The sequence below is a fragment of the Perognathus longimembris genome, chromosome 3 (assembly GCF_023159225.1).
Source record: "Perognathus longimembris pacificus isolate PPM17 chromosome 3, ASM2315922v1, whole genome shotgun sequence".
NCBI lineage: Eukaryota > Metazoa > Chordata > Mammalia > Rodentia > Heteromyidae > Perognathus > Perognathus longimembris.
Genome location: NC_063163.1, coordinates 113,829,312 through 113,851,274, shown reverse-complemented (window position 1 = coordinate 113,851,274; position 21,963 = coordinate 113,829,312). Strand labels below are relative to the sequence as shown.

The following is a 21,963-nucleotide window of genomic DNA, read 5'->3' as shown; positions in this document are numbered from 1 at the left end:
CACGATGAACTAACCCAGTGTTTGGTGCATAGTTGATACTTGATTAAAACAATGTGTATGACTGAATTGAATGAGGAGTTTTTCAGGAATGGGCTGTCATTTGAGTAACCTTGGGTGAGGAGCTGCTGGAGTTCCACAGACACCAGCTCTGCCCATCTGAGGGAGGACATGTTTTGTTTTTTGTAGAGAAAGCACTATGGTTTCTGCATGCTTGCAATACCCCACCAGTCCTCTCCTGCACGACTATGGCCAATCAGATGGGACGATAATCCTTTGCAGGGCGGAGATTTAAGCTGTTATCTAACAGACTGCTGGTGGATTAGTGAGGCTTTCTGCTTAAAAAAAAAAAAACTTGAAGAGGTTAGAGTTTCCTTTCCCCCTTCACACTCAGGGAGCAGGAGAAGGGCTGAGCTTGGTTGACTGTGCAGCAGGTCTGACTGGAAAATTAATGAGAGGAGAAACAGGACCCTGCCACGGGCGGGCAGGAGGTTCAAGGTGATGGCTGTGTATTGGCTCTGGCACAGCTATGATTTCCTTGGGAAAATCTGGACAAGACAGTGACTCTCCGGGCCTCACTTCCCTTAGCTTCAAATGGGAAATAATGACACCTGCCTGACAGGGACATTGTGCAGATGAAATGAGTGCACCGACATAAAAGGCCTTTGAAGAACTTAAAATGGTGTCACTGCGTGAAACTCTTCTTCCACTGTGCGGAGTCACACGGCAGGGCGGGCGCTCGGCCTGACATCCCAGAGGCCTATGGCCTCTAATTGCCTGTGGCAGAATTGAATTGTGGCAGAGCCGCAAACATCTCCGAGTCATGAAGGCACAAGTGGGATCTGATCATGGCTTTGAGAACCAAAGGAGGGGGTGCCAGGATGGAGAGGAAGCCATCCTCACGACTGGCAACTCAGCCATGTGCCCTTGAGGACTGGGCCAAGCACAAGTTCAAGGTCACACCTTCCATAAGACTTCCTACAGGAGAAGACATCTTTCAGATTACTTCATCAGGACAAATTCTGGTTGGAGTGGAAAAAAAAAAAACATAGGAAATAATTTATAAGTGAGTATTTGAAACTGTAGAACAGTTATTAAATTCACACAAAGGGGAGACAGTGGATTTTTATTTTGTTTGTTTAGGTTTTTCTTTTTGGCAGTCCTGGGCTTGGACTCAGGCCTGAGCACTGTCCCTGGCTTCTTTTTGCTCAAAGCCAGCACTCTGCCATTTGAGCCACAGCGCCATTTCTGGCTTTTTCTGTATTTATGTGGTGCTGAGGAATTGAACCCACGGCTTTGTGCAAGCAAGGCAAGCATTCTACTGCCAAGCCACATTCCCAGGCCCAGTGTTTTGTGTTTTTTCTTTAAATATAAGGAAAAGTAGATTGCAGGGTAACAATAGACATGAGCTCTCTGTATGTGTGTATATTGTGTGTGTGTGTGCACGCGCACGTGCGCACATGCTGGTCCTGGGGCTTGAACTCAGGGCCTGGGCACTGTCGCTGAGCTTCTTCTGCTCACTGCTAACATTCTACCACTTGAGCCACAGCTCTACGTGTGCCTTTTTCTGAGTAGTTTGTTGGAGATGAGATTCTCACAAAGCCTGGGTTGGCTCTGAACCTCAATCCTCTGATACCAGTCTCTTGAGTAGCTGGGATTACAGACATGAGCCACTAGCACCTGGCAGATATGCTTATTTTAAATAAAATCCAAGCCTTATGAACCATAGCCCTTACACGCAGGGTTAAAGAGCATACACATTCCCAACAGCAGGGGAGGTAAACTCAGTAATACTGCAGTAAATCAGAAAAGCGCTACACTCTCCTAGTTAGGACTTTGTCCTTTCTCTCCTTGGCAGGGGGTGGCTGGGAAGTGGTGCTATGTACTGAACATGGCATGAAGAGGATTCCTCTGACTGTAGGCTGCAGGCAGGCTTGCGTCTGGAAGGAAGCAGGCCAATCACAAGGAGCCATGGCCGACACCTTTATGTACTTGCTCCTCATGTAGACCATGTTCAGCAACACCTGAGACCACTGAAGCCTCATTCTATTTCCTGCTCCTTCCAGGCCTACTCTCACAACCCATCTGGGGTCCAAACAACTTCCTCACCAGCCCATCTCTTCCCTTCTACGGGCTCTCCTGTATTGGAACCGAAGGTCTACCGCAGAGGGTGGTAAACCTGAACCTCTATTTCTCTATCCCCTGCCTTTGGGGTAGGCTCACGTAAGAACCCCAATAGAAATCCCCATGTTTGAGAACTCCAGAGAAAGGCTTACAGGGATAGGCAGCCAGTGAGGCTGCCCTGCTAGCAACAGTAGTTCCCCTTCCTCAGCTCTGTGCCCAGCTTGGTGCTGAGCGCACCACAGAAATCATCGCAATTCGCGCTTACATCTCCTCAGCTGCATCTTCATTCCCATGCAGGGCCTACCCATGTCTCCATTCACTTGCTGCGAGGGCTGGAACAATTCTTGGAGGAGGGTTGAGCCAGTCCACTGGCTTCTAAGTGTGTTGATTCTTAGAGTCCTTGGGTCTTTTGTCCTGCTTTTTTTTTTTTTTTTTTTTTTTTTTTGATCCTTGGGTCAGGGTTTCTCAACCCAGGGGAAAGATCGCTCTCTGGCCTTTCTTTGCCTCTGTACTTCCTTCTTTGTGCAAAGAGACATTTTGGGTCAGTGAATGCTGCTAAGCATGGGATGGGTTCCAATAAAATAGATCATGGGCGTGGGGCGGATGATCCCTGGCTGATTTCCAGTGTGAGCATCCTACGATCCCTTAGCCCTTGTTTTCTGGTTCTAATAATTCTGGCTGTCTTGTTGTGCCTTTGATCCAGCGAAATCCCCACCGTACCTTCTCTCACCCGTTTTCATGTGGGAATTCATCTCCCGGCTAGCTGCCGAGAAGGCACAGGTCTGTGTGTGTTACAGCTGGAGGGGAGGCCAGGGATGGGGATGAGCAGATGGAGCCGCCGGCGGTTCACAGGCAAATGCTGGCGATGGATGTGGCCATGGGGCGGTGCTCAGGCTGAGCTGCGTCCGCACACCTGGCAGTTGGCTAGTCACACGGAGCTGTTCCTTGACTGGCAGGCGACAGGAGCCCAGCTCTACCTCTGGGAAGAACTGAGGCAGCGGGTGGCTGGCTGAGATGCTCAACCATCCTGTGCTCCTGTAATGACCCGGGAGTGAAAATCCACTGAGGCCCGGTTACAAAGCAGTTTTTATTAGTTGGTCTGCAACTGCCTTGCCCCAGGCTACCCAGGAACTAGGAGCAGCTGCAGCCTCCAAGGGGGTGAGTTTTTTTGCCTTTCTTCCTTTCCCCAGGCCTCTCTGCTCTCCGCAGGCCTCTGTTCTCCACAGGCCTCCAGGCTCTCCACACCACAGGCCCTGTCTTGGGCCTTTCCTGTCCACAGGCCCAGAGGAGACCCGGGCACTGCTCTGCTCCACCAGGCACCTCCTGGCCCATTGCTTCCTCCGTGCTTGCTCATGGTCTTTCCTCTCTCCCTGCCCTCTCTTCCTCCCTCCCTCCTTCCCCCCTCTCCTCTCTCTCACCCTGTCCCCTTGTACAGGAAGGCTGGGGTGGTGATCTCAGCATGGGGCAGACCCCCAGTGGGGAGGGAGTGACCTTGGGGTGGGACTTCCTGCCCCCTCAGGTTATCACACTCCCCCTTGCTCTGCTAGCACCCTAGGGGGCTGCCTTCCCACCCCTGCAGCAGGTAGGGGAGAGGGAGGCAGCCTCAGGCTACAGTCAGACCAGGAAGAACACCTCCTCTTCATTTTGCCCTTTTGAAACTGAGATCACATTAGAGAAGTTGTTAAAACGTAGGAAGTGATCCAGCAAGCTTCCCATCAGTCGCCTAGGGCTTGGCTGCTATGCAAGCTGTCATGGGGGTGTGCAGAGGGGGGTAACGGTTGTTCTGGGTGTCATGGGGGTGTGCAGAGGGGGGTAACGGTTGTTCTGGGTGTCATGGGGGTGTGCAGAGGGGGTAACGGTTGTTCTGGGTGTCATGGGGGTGTGTAGAGGGGGTGACGGTTGTTCTGGGTGTCATGGGGGTGTGTAGAGGGGGTGACGGTTGTTCTGGGTGTCATGGGAGTGTGTAGAGGGGGTGACGGTTGTTCTGGGTGTCATGGGGGTGGGGCAGAGGGGGTGATGGTTCTGGGTGTCATGGGGGGTGGTGTAGAGGGGGTGACGGTTGTTCTGGGTGTCATGGGGGTGTGTAGAGGAGGTGACGGTTGTTCTGGCTGTCATGGGGGTGTGCAGAGGGGGTGACAGTTGTTCTGGGTGTCATGGGGGTGGGGCGAGGGAGTGACGTTGTTCTGGGTGTCATAGGGGGTGGTGCAGAGGGGGTGATGATTGTTCTGGCTGTCATTGGGGGTGCAGAGGGGGTGACGGTTGTTCTGGGTGTCATGGGGGTGGGGCAGAGGGGGTGACGGTTGTTCTGGCTGTCATGGGGGTGGGGCAGAGGGGGTGACGGTTGTTCTGGCTGTCATGGGGGTGGGGCAGAGGGGGTGACGGTTGTTCTGGGTGTCATGGGGGATGGTGTAGAGGGGGTGACGGTTGTTCTGGCTGTCATGGGGTGTGTAGAGGGGGTGATGGTTGTTTTGGCTGTTATGGGGGTGCAGAGCGGGTGACGGTTGTTCTGGCTGTCATGGGGGTGGGGCAGAGGGGGTGACGGTTGTTCTGGCTGTCATGGGGGATGGTGTAGAGGGGGTAACAGTTGTTCTGGCTGTCATGAGGGTGTGTAGAGGGGGTGACGGTTGTTCTGGGTGTTATGGGGGGTGTGGAGGGGGTGACAGTTGTTCTGGCTGTCATGGGGGGTGGTGTAGAGGGGGTGACGGTTGTTCTGGCTGTCATGGGGTGTGTAGAGGGGGTGATGGTTGTTCTTGCTGTCATGGGGGGTGCAGAGCGGGTGACGGTTGTTCTGGCTGTCATGGGGGTGGTGTAGAGGGGGTGACGGTTGTTCTTGGTGTCATGCTCTTCCCAGGGCACCAGGGAGAGGCCTGCTGCTCTGGAGTTTGAGAAGCAAAGAGCTAATGATGTCATGGGGAGGATGTGGGAATCAACCAGTCTCCCTAGTTCTAAACTGAGGACAAATAGGAAGTAGCAGAGGAACATCTGTTGTGGAGGAGACTTGAGGTAATTGATTCCAACACTTTCTGCTCACCCCCAGGGTCCACTCAATGTCATTATAGCCCAGCTCCAGGCTCTGGCAGATCAGTTACTTGTGTCCTGGCATGAAACACTGTCATCCCATCCTGAACAATGAGGGTGCTCAGAACCCCATCCCAGACAGGATTTGTGTTCTCAAACCTCACTGCCACGTAAGAAATGTGAGAAGACAGGCTGCTGGCCGGTGAATGGGGCTTGAGGGTCCTCGTGTGCTACCAGTTGGTCACGACCATAATGATCTTCAAGTGCTCAGGGCTGGATTGTGGATGCTGAAAGGCCACGGCCCAAACCCCTGGTGCTTCTGGTATTCGTCCAGCAGAACAAAGCCACCAGGGCAGGAAGTGGCAGGAGACTGGCACTCCCCACTTATGGCCGTCCCCTCAAGGGTATCTGGGAAATGTGGCTTTGGGTCTGCTGGCTTCAGCCTCCGCAGAGGAGGAACAAACATCCAGAGACAGATGGGAAGGATGCCAAGCGAGCGACCAGAGGCCCACTCTCTTTTTACCCATGAAAACCTGTTGGGTAAATGGACTGGAAAGAATCATTCTGTTCTGGAATTTAAATGGAATATTTAAATGGACTTTATTAGCTCAGAAACAACCCATAATGTGGGGTTGTGTGTTTGTAAAAACCGCACCCAGGTCTCTCAAGAATCACTGATGTACTTCATCACAGAGTTGAGAATTTCGATCCCGTGATACTCCTTCAGCTGAGTGGCAAACCTGTCATCATCGGAACACAGAAGCCAGGCCAAAATGTCATGCTTGGGGGCCACCTCCAGCCTTCTGGAGCCTGCTGGGGACATCAGCCCTATCGCTCTGGGTGGGGAGGGAAAGTGGGGAACCCTCATGATCCAGGGGGTAAAGAAGGCCTGCAGGAGGCCAGCAAATGCACAACACTCTGCCCGACAGCATCAGGTGTGTTCTCTAGAAATCCCCAGCAGGTCGCCACTGTGAATGAGAGCATCCTGGCTAACATAACCTTACTTCCTGTGGAAGAAAGGTGGTTTGTTGTTTTATTCTTTTTGGTTGGTCATGGGCTTGAACTTAGGGCTTGGGTGCTATCCTTGAGCTCTCTGGCTCAAGGCTAGTGCTCTACCAATTGAGCCACGGCACCACTTCTGGCTTTTTCTGAGTAGTATATTAGACATAAGAGTCTCATGGGGACTTTCCTGCCTGGGTTGGCTTCCAACTGTGATCCTCAGATCTGCCTCCTGAGCAGCCAGGATTACAGGTGTGAGTAGCTGGCATTCGCTCTCTCCCCTTTCTATTTCCGCCACTAGATCAATCGGATAGCACTTGGAAAGTCCTTAGATGCCCATCCAGGTAGCTAGCTGGAAGGAGGGAACCATCCTCAGCCCATGCACCAGGCTCCCAAGCCAGGGATCATGGCTTGGCCCCGGGGCAAGACCTTTCAGAAGCATGCACGATGGAGTGTTTAAAGCCCGTTGACCAGTCCAGAGCAGGGAAGGAGTCTGAGCTAAAGGAGAAGCAATATGGTCCAGCAGCAATGGCTCACGCCAGTAATTTTAGCTACTCAGGAAGCTGAGATCTGAGGATTGTAGTTTGAAGCCAGCCCAGGTGGAAAAGTCGGTAAGAGTCCATCACTAATGAACTGGCAAAATACTGGAGTGGAAGCATGGCTCAATGGGAGAGTTCCAGTCACATGGGCAAGAAAGCGGAGTGCAAGGGGGGAAGCTCTTGAGTTCTGTAAGGCCTGGTTGCCATCAAAACACCATGCATGGCTTGCCCAGTCCTGGCTGCGCCCCGGGGGGCCTGGCCCCACGTACCTGGGCTCGGCTGTGCACAGCTTCCCCAGGGCAATGCCTGCGTTCAGTTGCACGGATGTCTTCTGTGAGTCACCGCCTGCCAGCTTCAGCAGGATTGGCACCAGGTCCGTCTTCAGCAGGGACGATGCGGCACTGGGCACCTCCATGCAGTTGCCGAGGCAGAGGGCGGCGTTGCCCACCAGAACCTCGTCCTTTGAGTTGAGCACCTTCACCAAAACGCTGAACTCTACAGGGACAGAAGGACATAGGCATTGATGCCTCCGGACCCCCTGAAGGGAGGCTGGCACCGGGCAGGAGGGCCCCAGGAGCTCCCGGAAATGCTGAGAAAGATGTGCTCACTCGTCCAGCCAACATCTCCTGAGTGGGAAGACCTTCCTCAACTCCTGTCCCTGTGGCAGCTCAAGTAGGCTGGCCTCCCTCCCTCCCTCCCTCCCTCCTTCCCACCCTCCCTTTCCTCCCTCCCTCCCTTTCTTCCTTCCTTTTTTTGGGGGGGGGGTGGGTGTTGCTCAAAGTTGGCACTCTACCAGTTGAGCAATACCTCTAAGTTCAGCTTTTTGATGCTTAATTAGAGATAAGTCTCACAGACTTTTCTGCCTGGGCTAGCTCCAAAACCATAATCCTCAGATCTCAGCCTCCTGAGTGACTAGGATTATAGGTGTGAGCCATGGGCCCCCAGCAAATCTATCTTCTCAAAAGCCCCCCTTCTCAACCTCTAGCCCCACCCTGGTGCGGGGTCCCGCCCAGCAGCCTGGGTGTGGAGCATCCTGTATCTGCTGTCCCGTCCTGATCTGTGAAGGAGAGTATTAGCCATCTGTGTGGCTGGGAGTTAGGCTCAGACTCTTCCCTTGTTCACTGAAGGTATCTCATCTCTCCCTCCCTCTCTGAAGGAACAAGGCTGTGCTAGGTCTTCAGGCTGCTGAAGCTTCTGCCCGGCTTCCTCTGAGTTGGCTGGTGGTGGGCCTTCCATCTGGGCATTCTACTTGTATGTAGCCCAAGCTGGTTAACCGTTTCTCCATCCAGGAGAGTGGACACTGCTCCCTGAGAAGTTACTGTCATTCCTGACAAGCCCCTCCCTTTCCCCAGTTCCCTGGGCAGCTTCCGGGGTGGGTTAACCTCTGGATGTTGGGGCCTTCATGACATGGTCACTTACTTTTGTCCAGCCTCATTATTTCCTCCCGAGCCTCATGGAAGCTGTTGGTGCAGACCGCCAGGATCTTTACTGCATGCCGCGATGCGCTCTGGCCTCCTGTCTAGATTCCAGATGGACAGCAGAACATCAATGCTCTCAGCTTCCTATTTTTTTAATTTTTTGGTGCCAGTACTGGGGCTTGAACTCAGGACCTGGGAACTGTTCTTTAGGTGTTTTTTTTTTTTTTCAAAGCTGTTGCTCTACCACTTGAGCCACAGTTCCACTTGCAGCTTTTTGCTGGTTAGTTGGAGATAAGAGTCTCATGGATTTTTCCTGCCTGGGCTGGCTTCAGTGATCCTCAGATCTCAGCCTCTTGTGTAGTTAGGATTACAGGCGTGAGCCACGGCACCCAGACTTTCCTCTTTCTTGATCAGAAATCATAGTGAGCAAGCGTTTCAGTAATAATGGCTTCTTGGATGTCTAAAGGGGGATCCTACTAGGAGTAATGCCTGGAGCACAACTCACAACTCCCCCCAGACAGCCTGCACCCCAGCAGGGACGCAGCCCATCTATGTACACCTGACAGCTTGGGGCGGGGGGGGACATTCATGCTATCAGATGCTGCCCCCCCACCCCAAGTCTCAAAAGGAGGAAGGGGCCCTGCTGTGTCAGGGCTGACAGAACATCGCCGCCAGAGGTGACGGCTGTAGAATCATAACCTTTAAAGTCATTCTGTGCAGGTCTTTACAGCGCACGGGTGTGTCCGTGCACACGTGTGTGTGTGAAAGCATGCCACCAGCGGTCCGGTTACAGAAGTTTTAGAGTGTGGCTGGGGGCCGTGCCTCGCGCCTGCGGTCCCAGCCCCTCGGGAGGCGGAGACCTGAGGACTGCAGTTTGAAGCTGGTCCAGGCAGGAAAGTTCGGGAAAGTCCTATCTCTACCCACTTAAAAAAAAGAGAGAGGTGGACCTGCGGTTCGAGTGGTAGAGCACCAGCTTTGAACAAAAGAGCACCCCTGCGTTCAAGCCCCAGTCCTGGCACCCATACAGCCCCCCCACAGTTGTAGAGTGAGTGAATGGCATTATCCAGTAAGCAGCCTAAACTCGTTCCCACCGTCGCAGCCCCTCACGACTCCCCGTGCGCGAGTACTTCCATCTCCCTCTTCGGAGTGTGTGCACCCCTGCTCTGCTCGGTGTCACCCCACTAACGCGGACGAGAGGGCCGCACCAGGTCCGTATGTCACGAGTGGGCTCCAGCGACAACAGCCAAGTCATTCCCTTCTCCTTGCAAGGGAATCTAGTGACCCGCTTGCGTGCGCTGCACTCGCTTCATGGGGAGAAAATCCCATCACCCTGGGGTCACACGGCAACTCCCCGGCCTCCAGGTCTCGCGAGTGGCGTTCCATCGACACACTTCACGCGGTGACATAAAGCATCACGAGTCCATGAACAAAGCGACTGCCCCAGAAACTTTGCAAGAAGCCAGGAAGCTATGGGTACCATCTTGTTTAAGGACAGAGGCCGGGAATCTTACAGTTGGGCTTGAAAGAAGAAGCATTTTTTTGTGTGGGGGGGGGCGATTTTTAGAGCTGGGAATGGAACCCAGTCTTTGTGCATGCCAGAACACATTCTCCCACTGAGCCGAGGGCAAACCATTTGTGTGGCTGTACCTAAAGAGCATTTCTTTGGTTGGTTATTCGCTCAGCAACCTTGGTGTTCGGAGCACTGTCCGGATGGACAGGCGGGAGAGACTCACTCTCCATCCCACAAGCTGGAAACGTGGCCGGGCTGACTCAGTGAGGACCTAGCTCAGTGATCCAAGTCCACGCCCGTGCTCTGCCCCTTGAGTAAAAAATGGCGGAGTCCTGGATGGTTAAGAGGTGGTAAGCAGTGAAGTTACTTTACCTTCAGGAACTTAATCATTTTCTTCACAATTCCTGCTCTCAGGGCCTCCTGGATGATTTTCAGAGAGGAAGGGAGAGTCCGGCTCAGCACACCAGCAGCTCTCTGAAGGGCGCAGGGGAAGGGCCATTAAATGTCCTTATAGAGATGCGTTGACAAGTTTGGCGAGGCCAAAGCTGTCATTGGTACCTACCTGATTTTTATCTACCCCCTACTTGATTTTTATCCCCTACCCCCTGCCAGTGCTGGGGTTTGAACTCACTCTTACTTGGCTTATTTTTTTGCTCAAGACTGGTGCTCCCACCAGTTAGGCCACAGCTCCACTTCTGGCTTTTGGCTGGCTGATTGGAAATAAGAGTCTCACAGACTTCCCTGCTTGGGCTGGGCTCGAAATGCAATCCTCAGATCTCAGGTCTGAGTGGCGAGGATGACAGGCGTGAGCCACCTGAGCCAGGTTTATACACTGCTTTTTCTAAACAGCGAAATAGCCAAGGAGCACAGAGCATGCGTGGTTCCTCTTAACAAAGCTGCCAGGTAGATCATTCGAAGGGCCGAGAACATTTGCCCGAGACATACAAAGCCCGGCTTATTTCAGTGTCACATAGGAGCAGCCAGCTTGCCTCAGCAAGCAAGGCCTGCCCAGCACCTCCCATGACCCCCACAGCCGCAGGACCCTCCTTACAAAGCCTTCTGCTTCCTGGGTCTGTCCTTAGGACCCTCCTTACAAAGCCTTCTGCTTCCTGGGTCTGTCCTTAGGACCCTCCTTACAAAGCCTTCTGCTTCCTGGGTCTGTCCTTTGTGTCTTTTGTTTTCTTTTATCTTTACGTAGCTTTGGGGTTTTGGGGGGCCCTACTTTCACTCCATTTACTTCTGGGCTCTCAGATTAAAAAATATTAATTAGCAGTTACTGTTTTGTGGGTGTACTACCTTTAATCTTTCTCAAGATATAAATGGTGATTCTTTTCTTTTCTTTGATTTTCTATACTTCTTTCAATTTTCATGATTTGTTTTTTTTCCAGTCCTGGAGCTCGGACTCAGGGCCTGAGCACTGTCCCTGGCTTCTTTTTGCTCAAGGCCAGCACTCTGCCACTTGAGCCACAGCGCCACTTCTGGCCTTTTCTATATATGTGGTGCTGAGGAATGGAACCCAGGGCTTCATGTATACAAGGCAAGCACTCTTGACACTAAACCAGATTCCCAGCCCCTAGATTTTCATGTTTACACTTAAAAAAAAAATCATTTATGAGTATAGCTTTCCTGAAATGTCTGGTAATCTTTAGCTGTCCAATTGCTTCTTTAATAAAAGCAGTGCGTGCGGGGATGAGGAGCCTGTGGGGCGTTTATGGGCCTGGGAGATGTCACCCGAAACTCTATAAGGAAAATCTCCTTTCTCTGGTCTCTCAATGTGTTAAGAGAAGTAAATACACGCAGGACTTAAATCCATCGCGAAATCCCCAATACAGCAGTCTCTGCGCCTCCTTTTTCAGTGTTCTAAATAAAGTCTATTTTATCATAGTGGGGGGGGCAGAAAGTCAAAAAGCTGGACCTGGTAGCGCCTGTCTGTAATCCCGGCTACTCGGGAGTGGGAGGTAGGATGATCATGGCCTGAGCAAAAGTGCTATATTCAATTTGAGGCAAGCACTCTAGCCACTAGGCCATATCCCCAGCCCAAATAATGAGACTCTTTTTTTTTTTTTTTTTGGCCAGTTCTGGGCCTTGGACTCAGGGCCTGAGCACTGTCCCTGGCTTCTTCCCGCTCAAGGCTAGCACTCTGCCACCTGAGCCACAGGGCCCCTTCTGGCCGTTTTCCATATATGTGGTGCTGGGGAATTGAACCGAGAGCTTCATGTGTAGGAGGCAAGTGCTCCTGCCACTAGGCCATATTCCCAGCCAACTATATTCGATTTGAAAAACAAACTAAGAACAAGAACCGAAGGCATGGCTTAGTTGGTAGAGTGCTTGTCTAGCAAGGAGGAGGCCCCGAGTGTAATCTCTAGTACTGATGAAAAGCAAAAACCAAGGACGGCGCTGAGTTTGTTCGTGAAGATGGACGCCTGCTTGCCTGCCACACGCAGCTCGCTACCTCACAGTGGTGCCTTCAGCGTCCCCATTAGGGCAAAATCTCCATCCTTCCAGGCAAGGCCGCCACTCTGCTAACCCCCAGCCCCGCCCTTCTCTCCTCCACTGGGTGAAGGTATCTTTAATCTGCTTCTGTAGTCCCTGAGTTCTGCTCCAGCTGACAGAATGCCTGCTTAGGCCCAAGATGGCGGTCAGTGTGCTCTAAGGGCCAGAAAAACGGAGGTGATGGCTCACTAATGCATGTGAAGACTACAGCCTGGGTTGATGGCAAGCAGTGTTTCGAAGCATACTGACATTCTTCTGATGCACTGTGCTAAACACAGTACTCGAGTTTTCTTAGCCAAAGTGTCAGAAGCAGAAGTATGAAAATCATTCCAGCAGGCACCCCCAAAGGGGCCCCAAACAGCCAGCCTCCAAGAGCACTGGTTTCAACCTGGCCAAGTTTTCTGATGATGGACTAAAAGGAATTCTAAATGAAATCCTTGGGCTGTCCAATCTGTACAGCATCTCTAGAAGTAGGACAAGTCAGGAGGACGACATGTGTCCAGAAAGGGCCTTAACTAGAGTTCTTGGATGTTAGAGTGGCCACAGGCAGGTTACCAGGGAGGAGGTCACCCAGCCTCCCAAAGCGTAGGTGAAATTTGGCCTTCGTGTGCTTGTGACATTATTTACACCATCCCTGGGAGAGGCGGCAGGTTTGGAGAGGTGGTGACTACAAAAAAAGTCACCATGATGACACCGAAAGAAAACATGAACAAGAATAAGGACGCCGAGTCTGGAGACCCCAGAGGGACTTACTGTCAGGATTCCTCCATCTTGGCTGTTGAGTAGAGACAGGCACTTTCTGCTCACCTCCGTGATCCACACCTACAACCATGGAGAGGAGAAGATGATTTGAAGGCCCATATCGAATTCTCTGTAGAACTTCTAAGCAACAAAACCGTGGGGTGAGGGGGAAGAGGGGAGGGGAACCCACCCTCCGGTCCTCTGCCTCTGTCCCGATTTCTCCCACTTTCTCCTTCCCCTGCCCTGACGCCTTCCTGGGTCTGGCTTCCCTAATTCTTGGCTGTACTCTACCAGTTAGGGTCAGGCTCTTTTTGACTTGGTAAATGCAGTGCCCAGTACTGGACACGTGGGCAGTTTTCTGAATGAACATATGATTGTGACAGAATAACCCTCCCCCCTCCCCCCACTGCCAAGGTTCAGGCCCGTGTGCATCTGTGCTCTTCGTAAGTAACAGGTTCAGTGCAACAAGATGTGCTTTGTCTGTCCCAGGGCTCCTGGGAGGGTGACAGACAAGCCATACCTCTGAGACAAGGGGGACTTGGAGACACAGGTTCATGAAAAGTCCCAGGAGGGTGTACATGACATCTCTGAACAGGTCATCCTCGCATCTGACCTTGAGAGGAGACAAGATGACCGTTGACTGTTTCGGTGGAACACTTCACAGCCAGCTCTTCTTTTGGACAGGGTCACAGATGCCCAAACTGTCAACGCTATGGGCTTAAATGATGCCAGGAGCTCAGAGACCAGTTCTGCGGTTAGCAAAGGCGCAGAAGGGTACCTTCTGTGCTTAGCCTGGCTCCGGCTTTACATTGGAGAAGGGGTTGTCGCAATGGATGATCGGGCCAGCTCTGCCCAAATCCTCCACCTCTCTCCAGGGTGGGTGGGGGACTTGATGTGGCGAGCCCTTGAAGGCCACAGCTCATAAAATCTATGGCTACAGAATTTTTGGAAAAGCCATGTAATTAAGAAGTTGATGCCCACAAAGAGGGTGAAAGACCGGCTTTGGATAGAAGAGCGAAAATACCAGGAGGCCCAGGCAGGCATCTGGGAATTCTTCGTAGGCCCACATGTGTCTGCGGGTGGCGGGCTTGGCACTGAGGTTCCCCATCATGCCGATACACTGGCAGAAGGCGGTGGTGCTGGTTAACATGGGGTCTCTTCTCTACAAGCGAATCAAGAGAAACGGAAGCCTCAGAGAACAGGTGGAGAATGGTACAGACGTTCCCGGGAGCGGTACTCACTCTCCAGAGAGCTTACTGTTACCTTGAATGGCAAAGGGGTCACCATGGCAACGGGATGAAGGCAAAGAGGGCAGACCCAAAAGGACCAAGAGGACCTGGCTCAGGCCTTTCCCTTCTCAGAGCCACCATTTCCACAGTGGCCAGGTTTTGGGGTGCGGTTATGTTCCCTACTGGGTCCTGGCACTTTTCCAAGTTAACCAAGCCCAACACTCTCTCTAGGGAGAACTCTCTATCTCTCCTCGGCCTTATCAGCTCAGGTGGCCCAGCTGTCTTCCCGCTGGGGCTGATTTCCCTCTGGGGACAGAGTCACAGGCTATCCTGATGACAACTCTGTGTCAGGAAGAGGCCCGTGGAGACGGATCTCCTCGTCTTCCCCTGAAACGCAGCTCACGCGCAGCCCGCCCGTATGCCTTCTCCATCTCCACCTGTCCCACCCGTGGTTGTTTTGACAACTGAGAACTGTGACAATTCCAGTTGTGAATCAATGATTAGTCAACCTGAGAGACCACAGGGGTTCTGGGCTGTAGATGGTATTTATACAGCTCTGCCTACATTCCCGAGCCCCTGTGGTGGAGGAGGGAAGGAACGGGGTGGGGGCGTGGGGGCGGGGAGGCTGCTCACCAGGACCCCCGTGAGCATGGGCAGGGTGTCCGGAAGGCTGGCCTGGAGCCACGCTTGGAATCTGTGGAGAAAACAGCAGCCAGGGTTAGTTCTCAATGACACACACTGTCCCTGAGAGACAGCGCCTCTTGGGTAACATAGCAGACGGTGATAAACCGGTCCCTCCGAACTACAGCAGGTGTGGGTCATTTATTCTGAGCCAGCAAAAGAGGAAAGAAAAGCAAAAACAAACAAACAAACAAGCCACTGGGCACACATGAAGTGGCTTAGGAGTCTGGCGGGTCTGCTTTGATGTTGAATGGCAGATCTCAGGGGGCAGCTTTGCTGGACTCTGCCAGGCCGACCTTGTGCGGGCTCCCCTCCCCTGCTCTGTGCCTGTGCGTCCTGCGTGCCCCCAAAGGTGGCGACCACAGTGTGAACGTGTACACTCGTCACAGCCGCCGGGAGAACCCAGATGCACACATGTCTCTGCGTGCTGCATCCGCCTTTCTCTATCATGCAGTGGGTCCTAGGCAAGACTCCTAAAGTGTATAGGGAAAAACAAAGGACTGAGAAAAGAAGATGTGATTTAAAAAAATCACAGAGCAAGGCAAGACAACTCAGTCAGGAGGAGACGTTATTCACAGTGCTTCTGGCAGCCCAAGAGGATGCTACCGTGTGTTTGCTCTCCACCCATCATTCAAGGGCCTGCTTCCCGAAGCCCCCTGGAGCCAAGGTCTGTGGGTGCTCAAGTCCTAAGGGACTTACATAAAATGGAGTAGTATTTGCATTTAACCAACATGATCGTGTGTGTGTTAGTACTGGGGCTTGAACTCAGAGCCTCACACTCTTACTCTGCTTTTTCACTCAAGGCTGGTATTCTACCACTTGAGCCACAACTCTAGCTCTGCCTTTTCTGCTGATTAATTGGGCATAAGAGTCTCACAGATGTATTTTCCAGGGCTGTCTTTGAACCATGACCCTCAGATCTTAGCCTCCTGAGTAGCTGGGATTACAGGCGTGAGCCACCAGTGCTCAGCTACCTTGGTCCTTTTGACTTTATTCTTGATTTAAATTTTTCTTTTACTTTATTATTGTTTTTCCAAAGGATCTCACTTTTACGTAGGCAGGCCCACACTACAGTCTTCCGATTTGTGTTTCCCATGGGCCGTGATGGCAGGATAGTACCACCCCATCCAACGCTTTATCAATGGAGATGGAATCACATGGATTTTTTTGTCCTGGTCCTTTTGATCTCGGCCTCCCTAGTAGCTACGATAATAGGGTGGGTCACTCCCCAGTCCCCTTGTAGACATTAAATCACCTCTAACCTTTAGATTACTAGGCACTTCATAGTACAGTGCCATATAAACAGCTGTTATACTGCATTATTTAGGGAATGACAAGGGAAACATCTCTATATATTCAGTACAGATGCAGTATTTTTGATGTGCATTTGATGGTATCCAGATCTGCAGGTAGAAAGAGCTGGCTGCTTTTTTGCAGGTTCTGCTCCAAACTCATGGAGGTCTGGGCTGCCCGGCACCAGAGGGGCTGCGGTGGGCATGGGCCGCACAGGCCTCTGGGAGACAGCACCCTCTGCTCAGGGAATCTCGTGACCCTCGGGAGGAGGCTGGCCTCTCCTCTCTGCACACTACAGAGATCACCTAGCGCATCTCAAGTCGGACATAAAACATTACCTTTCCTCCAGAAACAAGTCTGTGAGCAGTCCCATGGCTGTGTTGGCCTTCTTATCTGAGAACTCAAGGAATAACAGCAGAGCCTCGAACAATCTGCCAACAAAAAAAAACCAAAACAAAACCCCCAACCATAAATACCTCAGCGTGGGCTGTCTCCAACTCTCAGAGGCCCGGCGAGGTGACCTTGTGAGGAATCTGGGAAGGAACAGCATCCAGGGGGAGAAAAGCTACAAGGGTGGTCTCTGCAGGCCACCCCAGAAGCTCTGCCCAGGGCACCTGGATGCTTGACCTTAGAACACCTGGTATCTCCAGCTTCCTTCGGCACTGGACAGTAGGAGGGCAAGATGTACCTTCTGTAGGCTGGACCTGGACTCTTGCAGAGTGTATGGAGCAAGCCGCTGCCCAGGGAGGTGCGCTCTTATCTTCACTGGTGGGGGAGGGGGGAGGGGGGACCTCCCCCCCATCCCATGACAAATGGAAACAATTACAATCAAAGTGCTGGTTGGGAGTTGATGGAATCGGGGCATGCATGCTGGAAGGTGGCTAAGGGTGGGTGATGCTAAGCTTCTACCAATCTCAGAACTTCCTCAGGAACTTCCTCCAGAGTTCCTGCTGCCGGACACCATTTGTTTTATAGCCCTCTGGATTCCTCCTTCTCCGGCTATGGAAATCTCTTTTCTTGGTCTTAAAGATGAATGCGAATGAACCTGAGCAGCCCAGAGAGTGAGACAAGAGCCAAGAGCATTTGGATGTCGTGGTGGGAGATGTAGGAAGCTAGCTTCCTCTTCCTGTGACACTCATCCCCTAGAGGACAGCGTGCCCCTTTCTGCCTCTTCCCGCCCCTCTGGCTCGGAGGCAGATTTTCTGCTCTGTTGACAAGCAGCTGTCCCTGTGGGTGGACTGTAGGTTAGAGAAGAGTTTCATGGTACCAATGAATGCACTGTCCACCCCAGTTAGAGGTGACCCCAAATGACTGTAAACATACCGAGTCCCCATCCAGGCTGGCATGACATTCGTGGCTTCCCTTCTGCCAAGGATGGCTGTGGCCCATGCTGTAGACACTCCCCAAAGCCTCTCTACTACAGAAGCGGGGCGACGTGCGACACGGGTCCTATCCCACCAGGAAGCAGCAGTCACAGTCATGAGACACCAGGGAAACTGGGAAGGCTGCCTTTAGCTGGTGTCTGTAACTTGTATACGGCAGGCCGTGACTGACGCTACTATTCTGTGAGGCTGAACCATAGGAAATGGCTGAGATGGAAACAAGTTTCTCATCTAACTGTGGTCATTTCATATGCTCGCACTAATAATCTGAAGATAAAAGCAAGGCGAAGAGTAAGAAAACTAATGAATAAAACAAATAATAAAGAAAGCCGCCGCAAAGCACGAGGTAAGGTTTGTAGAAAGTGTTCTCAGGAGACAGGTCATTCTATCTCTGCAGCAGAACTTGAGCCATCAAGACTTGTTCCAATAAGTTGTACCCTGCCTTGTTTTGGAAAGGGCTCGATGAAATGCAGAGGTAGTACTGCATCTGCTAGGAGCCACAGTGTCCCCCGCAAGTGCTGTGTCTGTTAGACACTCCTCCTCGAGGCTGATGACAGCCACACACCAGAGCCCGGGCGAGAGGGACAGGCTCATCTGTTCCGGTCCATTGATTGACAACTTGGGATGACGCCCTAAGAAAGCCTCGGCAGAGCCTTACCGGGCCAGGTCAAGGTGGCTGATGATGAGGTCCCGTCCGGTCTCCGTCTGGGCGAGCTGAAGAATCAGGGTCAAGCTCTGCTGCCGGAGGGCCAAGGCTGGGGAAGTCAAGAAGGAGAGCAGCAGGCCGGCCTGGTCTGGATGCATCACAAGGACTCGTTGGTTCTCCTCTGCAAGACACAGCGGGGCCGCGCCTTGTAGGCACCACGGTGGCACCCGGCCCAGTTCTGCCTCTGCAGCTCTAGTGGGAACACAGGCCTCCACTCTTCGCAATGGCCTGTTGGGTCAGGATGAGCAGGGGCATGAGGTTTTAGACTCAGTTATGAAGTCCTGGGTCCCCCAGGTTCCGCTCAATAAGGTGAGTGGTAATCCACCTATTACAGTTGAGCAGGACTCGTGAGTCAATACACAATTGGGCCAGCAGGGACTGACGCACACCAGCTATTTCCTTACTGATGTCAGAAGGATCTTCCGTGGGTGGGGTCGGAATACGGGAGTGAAGGGGAAGGAATCGGCCTAGGGGAGGACTCGCTTTAGACCATCCAAATTCAGACAGCGGCCAGAGCAGCCTTTGACACCCAGCAGAGTCTGGAGATGTTAGACGACAAGTCACGCGTCCCAAGGGAAACTGTACTTTTGGGGCAGGCAGGAAAGGGAATGCTCCTTCCTTCCATCCCATTCGCATGAGCAGCGGTCTCGAGAGACTTGGAGCGGGTGAGGAGAGGGCGATCCCGCCCACCACGCACTGGGCAGCAGTGCAGACCTTGCTTTTGATCCACAGTTTTTGGAGGGAGGGGCTGAGAAGGTCTAGACACCAGCTCTCCAGGGCCTGGCCAACGGGGACAGCCATCATGCCTGGCCACTCAGCGTGTGCACCTGTAGACCAGGCTTACCATTCTCGTGACACACTGCTTGCCAGAGCTTGAGGACAGACACACAGACAGTCTCTTCCACTGCATCCTTGCTTGTGGCCCATAAGCACCTAGAGGAGACAGGGCAAGTGAGCAACGCGAAACCAGTCTCCATTCCTGCTTGGTTTTATCCCCAGTCTCACCAGATGCAAGTTTCAGAAAGTCAATCTTTACATGCAGAACCACAGATCAGCAAGACTCAAGGACTGCCAATCATGGAGTCTTGAGGTCCTGGTCAAAGACACAGGGCCACAGAGGGGTGGCAGCGAGCCAGGGGCCATGGCAGACATGTTCGGATGTTAAGTCTCAGGCTCACCCAAGCACAAGTGAGACAGAAAAGAAAACAAGTTTAGATGGGATTCGAACTGTGATGCTCTGCAAATTCAAAACTAGGGCAGAGAATAAGCAGCGATCGTGGAGACGTTGGGAGAGCAGTATGAAGAGCCGTCTTTCTCCCACTTGTGATGCCCAGAGCACCCACGAGGCCGACTGCCGTCAAGTGGTCCCAGGCTCCAAGCTCGAGGGTGTTCATGTGGGAGCCGTGTACCCGAGGAGGGGACCCCCCCACCCCCAGCTGATGGGAGGCGAGGGCACAGAGTAATACCATCGCCTGTGTGGCATGCTTAGTATCCAGTCTCACACGCGATAGTGGTGTCCCCTGGCCCTGCTTCCCAAGTGTCCCTCACCTTCTTAGGACCTCGTTGTCATTGATGATGCTGAATCCACCTTGGGTTCTGAATAAAGTACGTTCTGTGCCTGAAATAGATCCATGGGGAAAGGTGTCAGCTGGTCATGAGAACACAATAGAGACTATCAAGGTCACCCGAACAAACATGTCACTATCACTCTCTTCCTCTCTCTCTCTCATTTGACAGGGTCTCACTATGTTGCCCACAGGGGCCTCAAACTGCTCCTGCTTCAGTTTCCCCAGTGCTGGGATTACAGGCATGTGCTACCAGGCTAACCTAGAAGCAAATACTTTTTTATTCTGAGAAAACTGCATTTATCACCAGCCCTTTGGTGCCACGGGCAGAGGAACCATTCGGAAAAGGAGGGCAGGGCTGGGTGGCTACACAGGTGAGTGGCACAAGTCACCAATGGGCAACCTTTAGACAGCCTCGGGTTGCTCCGAAACCTCCAGAAAGAACTGGCACACCCATTTGGTCTTAAGTATTTATTTCCAAGCCGTTTCCGGGCTCTGGAGAAGAAACGGCAGAACCTCCATTGTACACTAAAGGGAAGCCTGCAAGGCCACGGTCTTTACAAGGAGCCTCCTGCCATGAAGCAACAGAACTTTGCTTAAGCCGTGGCTTCAGTGCTGACAGGAGCCGGGAGCAGAGAGCAGCACGGCTCTCATTAGGAGAAGAAAACGTTTCCTCTGAAACTATGTTCACATTTAAGCAGGCGTTCGGTTTTATGGAGGTGAACTGTGCAGTTTATCCCCTAAGATTCTCTACAGGGTACCTTAGGATGTTTGCAGGGGGAGATGGGTACGTGTAAGGTGTTTGGGGCATGTGTGAGGACTGAGTGTGTAGAACAAATACAGTGATGCAAGTATTTATGACGTATAAGGCATGTGGGGTGTGTATACGGGTCTACAGACCAGGAGGTTAAGGGCTGTGTGTACACGTGTGCACACCTGTGTATGTATGTATGTGTTGTTCATTGCATGTATGGCGGGCATGTGCATATTCGGAAGAGAGGATGAGATGTAGGAGACTATTCCCTGCACACCCCTTCGGCATCTATATTAGCACGGATGCGCACCCAGTATTTGTAGGAGGAATTTCTTGGTGTCTCAAAGTCAAGACCCTATGCTCTGGACCCCGCATACATCCTGGGCTTACACTGCTTCATCGTTTCCGTCAGGATTTCGATCCCCCCTGCATAGAACAGGGGTGCCTGGTCAGGCTTGGAAAGGGTCTCCAGGAGATTTTTGGTCGTCACAGCTGTGTTCTTTCCTAAAGCCAGAAATTTAAGGGCTTCCTGCTCTTGAAGATCTGCCTTTTCCTGAAGATTGACCTGCCTCGTATATTCTAGCAAAACAGGCAAAAGAAAAAAAAAAACACCACTCAACAAAGCAATACTACAATAACTGATACCACAAAAGAATACCCTCCCCTCCTTCTATCCCTCCTTCCCTCTCTTCCTTTCCTCTCCTCTCTTTCATTCCTCCCTTCTTCCCTCTCTTCCTCCTTCCCTTCCTTCCCCCCTTCTCCTCTCCCATTCCTCTCTTTCCCTCTTTTCTCTCTCCATTCCTTTTTTCCCCTCTCTCCTTCCCTCCCTCCCTCCTTCCCTCCCTCTCTCCTTCCCTCCCTCCCTCCTTCTCAAGGGTGGAGGGTTGAGAAGCATACAACATTGAAACAATCCCAACTCTTCTTCCGCAAAGAAACAACACAGACAGTGCAAATTCTCTAGCTAGAATCTTAAGACCTGTGGATCCAGAGCAGTTGGAAAGCTCTGGAAGAAGGCGGCACAGAGGAGAAAGGCAGGAGGGTGACAGAGGGAAGAGAGGAAGGACACGGAGCAGGCGTGTGAGCACAGGGAAGGCCGGGAGGGCCACTGGCCTGGGCCAGGGCGGAGAGGGGTCGGAAGGTCGGAGGGCAGCTATGGAAGGAACTTGGAGGGGAAAGAGACGCAAAGAAGACAGCAGCAGGAGCCCACTCACCTTTCACCTGCGCCTGCAGCTTGGGGTTGATTTCTAGGATCCTCTGATAACACTCTCTAGCCTGGAAAACAGAAGCGAGACATTGAAAGGAGGTTGGGGGTAGCGGTGATTACAAGACAGGCAGCTTGTTCCCTGCCCGCCTGAGTTCCCGGCATGGGGGCTGGGCATGGAGTGCAGTGTGTGCCTGTGACATTTGTGGACACTCCTCAGGTTCTGTGCAAGGGGAAACAGGCATCATTTCAAAATTCATTTGGGCAGCCAGATAGCAACTCTGGTGAAAAATATCCAGGCCTACCTTTTTGG

The 21,963-nt window shown here is 52.4% G+C and overlaps 1 protein-coding gene across 1 annotated transcript in view; it reads right to left on the bottom strand.

The window, feature by feature from the left end:
- Nucleotides 1-5,715: 5,715 nt before the first annotated feature.
- Ttc12 (tetratricopeptide repeat domain 12) overlaps nucleotides 5,716-21,963 on the bottom strand; it is a 32,133-nt gene continuing 15,885 nt past the window's right edge. Inside the window, exons 9-22 of the mRNA XM_048343871.1 lie at nucleotides 21,661-21,721; nucleotides 20,840-21,028; nucleotides 19,679-19,748; nucleotides 18,975-19,063; nucleotides 18,083-18,251; nucleotides 16,381-16,473; nucleotides 14,702-14,762; nucleotides 13,864-14,001; nucleotides 13,360-13,452; nucleotides 12,852-12,920; nucleotides 9,978-10,079; nucleotides 8,097-8,196; nucleotides 6,947-7,172; nucleotides 5,716-5,879 (exon numbers count right to left, since the gene is read on the bottom strand). Coding sequence (XP_048199828.1) covers nucleotides 5,804-5,879; nucleotides 6,947-7,172; nucleotides 8,097-8,196; nucleotides 9,978-10,079; nucleotides 12,852-12,920; nucleotides 13,360-13,452; nucleotides 13,864-14,001; nucleotides 14,702-14,762; nucleotides 16,381-16,473; nucleotides 18,083-18,251; nucleotides 18,975-19,063; nucleotides 19,679-19,748; nucleotides 20,840-21,028; nucleotides 21,661-21,721 — 1,536 coding nt within the window. The 3' untranslated portion in view covers nucleotides 5,716-5,803. The remainder of the gene's footprint in view (nucleotides 5,880-6,946; nucleotides 7,173-8,096; nucleotides 8,197-9,977; nucleotides 10,080-12,851; nucleotides 12,921-13,359; nucleotides 13,453-13,863; nucleotides 14,002-14,701; nucleotides 14,763-16,380; nucleotides 16,474-18,082; nucleotides 18,252-18,974; nucleotides 19,064-19,678; nucleotides 19,749-20,839; nucleotides 21,029-21,660; nucleotides 21,722-21,963) is intronic.